The 7,621-nt window shown below is 41.9% G+C and overlaps 1 protein-coding gene across 4 annotated transcripts; it reads right to left on the reverse strand.

Moving 5' to 3' along the window:
* Positions 1-1,748: 1,748 nt before the first annotated feature.
* On the reverse strand, positions 1,749-4,262 carry LOC123095974 (reticulon-like protein B1). Of its 4 annotated transcripts, none has more exons than XM_044517647.1 (6): positions 4,062-4,259; positions 3,514-3,729; positions 3,241-3,421; positions 2,766-2,907; positions 2,597-2,666; positions 1,749-2,271 (listed from the first exon to the last, which is right to left on the reverse strand). In XM_044517647.1, the coding sequence occupies exons 2-6, from the start codon at positions 3,710-3,712 to the stop codon at positions 2,108-2,110; spliced, it is 756 nt and encodes a 251-aa protein (XP_044373582.1). In that variant the 5' UTR covers positions 3,713-3,729; positions 4,062-4,259; the 3' UTR covers positions 1,749-2,107. The 4 variants fall into 4 exon arrangements, with proteins under 4 accessions (XP_044373582.1, XP_044373648.1, XP_044373513.1 ...); XM_044517713.1 differs by having other exon boundaries at positions 3,514-3,724; positions 3,983-4,259; XM_044517578.1 differs by having other exon boundaries at positions 3,514-3,724; positions 4,062-4,258.
* Between the last annotated feature and the right edge of the window lie 3,359 nt (positions 4,263-7,621).

The raw sequence follows: 7,621 nt of genomic DNA on the forward strand, positions 1-7,621 counted from the left end.
AATATCTAGTAGGGAAAGAATTGTAGGGGAAATTGTGGGGTGGCACAATTCATATGGACCCCACAATCTTTCCCTATGTTTTATGCCCATAGGTAAAGAGAGTTTCCCTAGGGGAAGAGGTCTTTCCCGATTATACTACACCTAAGGTTCTTTACCTAGGGCGAGCTCTAGGTAAAGTCTTTCCCTATTGTTCTTTGCATTTCACCTAGGGTATATGGATTGAGGTAAAATGTGGATTTCTAGTTGTGTTACCACTATGGATAATTTTAAGATCGAGGTAATCGACTAGAAAGGGGGGGGGGATGTTTGAGAAGGATATTCTATTTTCTTCTTCTAAAAAGGTCTCTTAGAATTCTGAACTCTCCCTCAATGTAACACTCCATGCCTTCCTCTCCGTGCGCAATCTCAACCTCATCGCATCCTTCACGCACACCGGAGAACGACTAGACGCCAACGTGCCACGCAGACCCATCGGAGTGGGAGGCACTGAGTCGGTGACCGTCAGTCTCACAGTTCTTGCCGACCGTATCACTCTTTTCATTTGAGGAGGTTAAAACCTCTGGGCTCTGCATCGTTGTGGTGCACACAACCATTTTTGTTAATATTAAGCAAAGTGCTAAACAAATGTAATCAGGGCCGAACCACTACAATATGTGAAATAAAACCTACTCCCTCTGTAAACTAATCTAAGAGTGTTTAGATCACTAAAGTAGTGTTCTAAACACTCTTATATTAATTTACGGAGGGAGTACAACCAAATTTACTTCTACAACAGAACATTCAAGAGGGAATAAATGTCGTGGCGTCATCGTCATCACGTCTGACCAGAGATGGCATGTATAAGGATTTCATGATGGTTCCAGCCAATGAAGACCAACACAACATGAAGTGGACAACATTCAATAAGGTAACGTCACAAGTTCTAAGTCCAACCAAAGAGGCCTAGACAACAATTTCCACGTTGGAGGCCTGGACATAGAAAACAGTGTTTCAATGAGCATCTTGGCATCAGCAGCTCACCGTGCGGACGACTGTGACGGGAACAGTCAAGTTTCTTGACTTGCTTAGGCACCACGCCGTCGTGTTAGCGTGCGTTGGCCTGGCTTGCGGTGCTTGCCGTGCCAGTTCTGGACCAAGTTCTAACTAGCTTGCCACACACGGTCGGTGTATGTTGTATATTATCGTGCAAATGAATGGTGGTGCATTATGTATAGACGAGAAAGTGATCAGTTGCTCCATTAGAGGATAGCATTGTTGCTTTATATTAGGACCAGTTGCTTCGCTAGAGGATTAGATTGTTGCGTTATATTAGGACCAGTTGCTTCGCTAGAGGATTAGATTGTTGCATTTTATTTGGACCAGTTGCTTCATTAGAGGACGGTGAAGGTTCTTTTAAGATTGTTCCCAAGCTTCTATTGTTTAGTGATCCTGAAACAACAGAAATTCGGCTTTCTTTATCTAAATCCTGTAGTTTTTGGGTGCTGTTGCTCCGTCAAAAAAATAAAGCATTTTCCCCAAGCTAAAGCAAAAGAGGAAATAATTTCATGCTGCATGAACAGGGAATGAACATGGTACTACCTTGCTGCTCAAAATTAGGTAGCAAATAAATTCAGATCAACGTGTTCAATTAAACTGATGTCCCAACTCCCAAGTTTGATGAACACCTAAAGTCTGAGCAAGAGCAACATATAACTATAGTAGACACGGATCACGGAATATTAATCAGTTAGCAACATTAGGTTCCCAAATGAATAGCAATCAGAACTTCAGAATGGCCTAAATGGTTCCATATCATAACGTATAAAATCATACATACATAGAAAATAGTTGTAGAAATTAGTATGACATATGTATCTTGTGACCAAACAAATATGAAACTGAAACTGACAAGCAGAGGCAACTACTTCGTGTGACCATCGACAACGTTCTGTTCTATGGCTTCGAAAAGACAAATTTCCGATGCTTTAGAGTCGGCATAATATCAATATAATGCCATCTAAAAGGTTGCTAGGTGATGGCAGCAGAGGTAACCAGATGAGACTATTTGGTTGATGTGCTGAGCTGCAGATGAAATGATGGAGGTGTCGAACGCTTCAAAGCATCAGTTTCAGTGCTGTTTCTTGTCGGCTAACATTGGTATCTTTGACAGAACCTTCTCATCGAACACTGCATATTGCTTCTTGAGCTCGATCAGGGCCTTCTCACCCACAACATCGACTTCGTCTTCATATTTCTCATAGAGCATGGGGAGCGTGTATGCCATCAGGAAAACTGCAGACGGTAGCCAAATTCAGAATGATAGACAGAACATTGCTTGGACAAGTTTACTTTATTTTCATGCTTCTCTGAACCTATGATTTTTGATGCAATGTAAGTAGACAGTCTGTTAGCACACATTTAAAGTTCACATTGGAGATATCATGTATATCAAGTTCTTCAAATTTTGAAAAGTGAAAGCGATCATATGTATGCACAGAAGACCTAGGAATGGTCATTTAGTTTTCAAAGTATTATTCAGGTTAACCAGAATAACATACATCAGACGCTTTCAGAAGACACTAATAAATTAATTTGTAATTACTAGAAAGGGGCTTACTAGTGTAAGACAGTGTCAGGAAGCTGAAGCAGCCCCCAATTATAGAAATGAACCACAGGATTCCAATTGACTGCAAGAGAATTGTGCCGGTATGAGAATACTGCATCAATCAAATAAGATGCACCAGAAGAAAAGTAACAGAAAGAACAGATGGCGCAACTCAACTTACCTTGAGGTATGTTTTAAGGTCTTTACCGGAAGCAACACTTTGCAAGGTGATGAAAGCCTCATTGATTTCTTTCCTCAGAACATGAGCTATTATCATGCATTGGGTTTCAGATAAAATGACCTCAGGGAACTTTGGAGGAGACCTGCGAATCCTAAGATGTTATATATCTCCTTCAAATAAAAAATCATCTATACTGTATATGATCTAACGGCCAAAGAATGAAGGCGAATCTAACGGCATATTAATTAGTTCCCTCGTAAAACTAGTACTCCCTCGGATCCATATTACTTGTCGCTAGTTTAGTACAAAGTTAGTACAACTTTGTACTAAACCAGCGACAAGTAATAAGGATCGGAGGGAGTAATTATCTTTCATAACCGGAAAAGATCGATCCTCTATGCTAAAACAAAGCACACAGAAGAGGGGAGTGGAGGAGGATGAGGCAGAGCAAAAGAAGCAGCGGAGGAGACGAGACCTGTTGATGAAGGATGCAGCGTTGGACCAGACGAAGCTGACGGTGAGGAAGATGATGAGCAAGTGGCAGAGGAAGGTGAGGAGGTGGTAGCCGATGCCCTCGAACAGCAACCAGATGACGGTCACCCCGCCCAGGATGCTCCCGGACTTCTGCTTGTCCCTCCACATCACAAGATCAGCAGCTGACCAAAACAGAAGGCATTAGTTAGTAATTATCAGGTGTCCGTTTCATCGATCGGTTTTCACAGGCATCGTTCTCCATTGTTGCACGTACCTTTGCCTCCGCCAAGGACGTTGTGGAGCGGATGCTTCCTGCCAAACAGGTGCTTCTTCTTGGATTTATGCGACTTCTTGTCGTCGTCGTCGTCCGAGGACGAGGACGACGAATCCTTCTTGAACTCATGGATCTTGTCGCCGATCTTGTCGCCAATCTTTTCCAGGAGCGACCCGTGCTCCTCGCTTTCGGACATCATCCCCTCCCGGGCCTAACCTTCGTCGCACAAACACAGCAAAGGCCAGGACATCATCACAGAGGCTAACGAATCACATCCAACAACCCTAACGCTGAGATCAGCGCGATTTCACAAAGGTTATCTATCACACATGATGCGAATGACATCTAGTACAACACGCATCATCTACATTCTGCTTTGGCAGATTAGACAGGTCGTTCCGACGAAATCGATATTCTTCACTAAATGAATGTAAGATCTATGAGAAATGGAGAGAGATCATGCAAGAACCTGCTCGATGGACCTAGGAAACCCAATGATCAAGGATAGTACATTGGAAAAGGAAATCAGATCGATGTTGGATACTTACGGTGAGGCGATGGGCGGTTTATTTACCCTCTCCCTTGTTCTTGCCGTGCGGTTATAATTTATTCTTGATTTTACCCCCCTCCCCTGCCTCCTCTATCTCTCGGTAACTCTTCCTTTTTCCCTTCCGTTTTGCTTCGGGAGAAAACCGAAATGGGAGGGATGGCGCTGCCGATATAAACGGTCGGGAGCCAAAGGCGGGGACGCTATTTAACGCCTCGATCGTCCAGTTAAATAGGACGATTAGCCGTGGACGGGGGCCCGCGGGACTCGGGAGAAAACTACTCGTGTGGTAGTGAACCTCGCATGCGGCGTTGCCTCGTTGGGGTCGGGATGTAGGCCTGTGGCCGTCCAGGTAAACAGGAATTGTCTCATAAAAAAGTGTAGTAATTACTATTTACTTCAGATATTGTTATAAGTTGATAGTTTAAGTTAAGGAGAATTGGAGTTTCAAAAAAAAAAAGTTAAGGAGAATTGAACATAGCTCAGCTAGCAAGGCGCGAGAGTTCACAGCCAGTCCACCAGGGTTTAAGTCTCGGCTTGAGCATTTGATGCTCATGAAGTTTTCTTCTATAAAAAAAATGCCAACAGGTTAGTCTAGCCCATGTTGGTCTTGTTTTTTTTTGATAGTTTAAGTTAAGCCAGACTTGTTTTGTTTCTTCTCAATCAAGTTACAAAGGGATATATTGTGTTAACTAAAAGGGGAGTTAGTACCTAATTTCGTCAGTACCCTACCCTCCCATCGATGGAAGCCCACCCTCCCACCGATCTTTTCTATCCTCACACGAACCGGTGGAGAAAACCTCCGAAAAAAGCCGGCCGATGAAACCTACTTGAACCCCCTACAAGATGCCTATCCGCATGTCCGCAATCCCGCTCCTTTCCCTCCCTCCCGCGAGTGGTATCCCTATGCTACGCCGCCTCCCTCCATCGCGATCCCCCGCGGGCCGCCGACCGCACCACCTGCCGTCCAAGTAAACATGAATTGTTTTCAAAAATAAAATGTACTTCAGAGATTGTTAAGTTGATAGTTAATTTAAGACAAACTTATTTTGTTTCTTCTCAACCAAGTTACAAAGCGATGTACTAAGAGCATCTCGAACAGCTCCCCTATTCCCCAAAAAAATCATGTATAGGGGAAGTTTTTTTTTTTGCAGGTAATGTATAGGGAAAGTTGACGTAAAAAACATGCTTAGACAGTTTTTCTAAACCCAATAATTTTTAGAATCTCACCCAAAAAAACACCCCATCTTCCCTTATATTTTTTTAATACATGCCACATCAGCCCGCCGCCTTGCTGCCGCACGTCGCCGGCTACGGAAGCTCCGCCGCCTCGCCGCCGCACACCACAGATCATCGGAGCTCCACCAGAGTCTTCCATGCATGCACGCACGCACGCGCGAGAGAGATTTTAGACACAGACAGATAAGGCACATATGTCAGGCTAATTGCAGGGAAATTTGTATTGGGGATCTGCTATAGCAGTGTATCTGTATCTGAGAAATCCGATAATTCATTGAGAGAGCCCCAAAATGCACTTATAAGGGAAGGTTTTTGGGAAGCCGTTGGAGATGCTCTAAGTACCACATTATATAGATGGTAAAGAAAACTATAAAACTACAACTTGCTTCTTACATGCGAACAAAGATTGCTCACCGATTTTCTTAGAAATACCTGTAATTTTATTCATGCTCTTTATCACTGGGAGAATATCAAGTAATACCATCACTTGAGTGCTACCATGATAACCGTTTGAATTTTTTTTTTATTTTAGATGTGTCACATCTGGATCTCTCTTTTTTGTTTCTCTTTATGTATTTCGGATTTTGATCTGAATTTTTTAAAGGTTGTAGACACATATGTGATGAATATTCACAATTTTGTGCTGCGACGGCTGCGATGACAGCAATGTTGTGCGTGGTGGTGGTGGTGACGCTGGTGGCACAGTCCGTGGTCTACCTTGTGTGCAAGAACTACCACCAGAACCGAAGAACACTAATGGGAAAATATCTAGTACTCTCAATCCTAGGGTGCTCCCGGTGCTCCAAAACTCGGTAGCACATTTGTAACTGTTCGAAAATATCTGGAAAAAATTCAGCACATTGACACAACATCAAAGTATGTTGTCAAAAAATATGAAATCAAAATTCAAAATATAGCTTCAGAAACATAAATGACAAATTCCACAGTAAATAGTACACAACATAAGTTGGGCTTTAGATTAGGCCCATATCACATTGGTGTACATTTTGTCATTTTTGTATCTCAAGTAATGTTCTAAATTTTGATTTGAATTTTTTTAACAACATATATTAATGTTGTGTCAATGTGCTAGATTGTTTTCAGAATTTTTTGAACATTTTAAAATATTCTAGCGAGTTTGGAGCATTGGAAGCACCCTAGGGGTGGGAGTACCAGATATTTCCCCGAACACTACTAGAGGTTTGATTGACATCGTCGGCAACAATGGTGTGAAGCAAAGCCTGGCGTGGAGCCGTGTGGAGCTGCAGCCTGCAAAGCCAGGTAGTGCCGTAGTGCTAATTAAGGAAAACACTTCCTATCAGTAGTCTACTACTGATAGGAAGCCAACGCCAGACCACTCGTTGTCCGTGGATTCTGGTTCAATCTCATGGTGGAGATAATAAACGATAATTAATCCTTATATCTCTTTAATGCCTACACTCCCGGGTTGCCAGGCCCCAATGGAGTCGGGCCAGCTGATAGGTTCGATGGGCTCAGCCCAGGCAGCTATCGAAGGTGCAGCTATGCACGAACCAAACATAAGATTGAGGTAGAAGTGGAAGGACGGAGGCGTAAAATATTTAGTACCACCTTGTGTGGAAAAAAATCTCAAAAATAATTATATGGATGAACGGACCAAAAACCAGAGAAATGCATCATCTTTTATTACTAGTAAAAGAGCCCGTGCGTTGCAACGGGAGAGAAAACATAACACATGCTCTTAACCCAACAATCATCACTCAAGACCATAAATAGGACCATCTTCTTTATTTTTTGCGAGGCATCAGCCGCTTATTCTCCTTCTCACCCTCGCTGGCGATGGCCTCGGTGTTCACACAAAATAAAATAAAAACATGTTTGAATATGGTTAATCCTAAGGCGTCTCTCTCTCTCTCTCTCGCTTTCTCTCACTCCCGCGATGAGAAATATGTTGTTTTCCCCTGTGACATTTTCCAGAGGTATGCATGTGTAGTTATTGATTCTTCTTTTCTCTATATGGTTATAGTGGGTGTTTATTTGCAATCCGAATTGCCGCCGGTATGAAAGAAAATGGATCTTGCGCTATAAATTATAAGTTTCCTTCCAAAACAATATTTAAAAAATATTTAACAGGTAAAATTCACAACAAATTTAGATTCCACACATTTTTGTAATAAAATTTCATATATAATATGTTCAAACTGAAGTTACGGTTTAAAAGATACAGATAAAATTATTTGTTTGACTTAAATATATTCCAAATAATATTTAAAATACCTAATAGGTAAAAATAATCTCATATTCATATTCTACATATTTTTCTAATCAAATTTCATATATAAC

The sequence above is a fragment of the Triticum aestivum genome, chromosome 1A (genome assembly GCF_018294505.1).
Source record: "Triticum aestivum cultivar Chinese Spring chromosome 1A, IWGSC CS RefSeq v2.1, whole genome shotgun sequence".
NCBI classification, from domain to species: Eukaryota; Viridiplantae; Streptophyta; class Magnoliopsida; order Poales; family Poaceae; genus Triticum; species Triticum aestivum.

What these genes read in the sequence shown, in the direction of transcription:
- LOC123095974 (XM_044517647.1), bottom strand. Translation starts at nt 3,712, where the DNA reads ATGATGTCCGAAAGCGAGGAGCACGGGTCGCTCCTGGAAAAGATTGGC. An exon ending in ACCTTAAAACATACCTCAAG is followed by an intron (nt 2,667 to 2,765) that starts GTAAGTTGAGTT and finishes ATTCTCTTGCAG; the next exon opens with TCAATTGGAATCCTGTGGTT. An exon ending in CCTGACACTGTCTTACACTA is followed by an intron (nt 2,272 to 2,596) that starts GTAAGCCCCTTT and finishes TACCGTCTGCAG; the next exon opens with TTTTCCTGATGGCATACACG.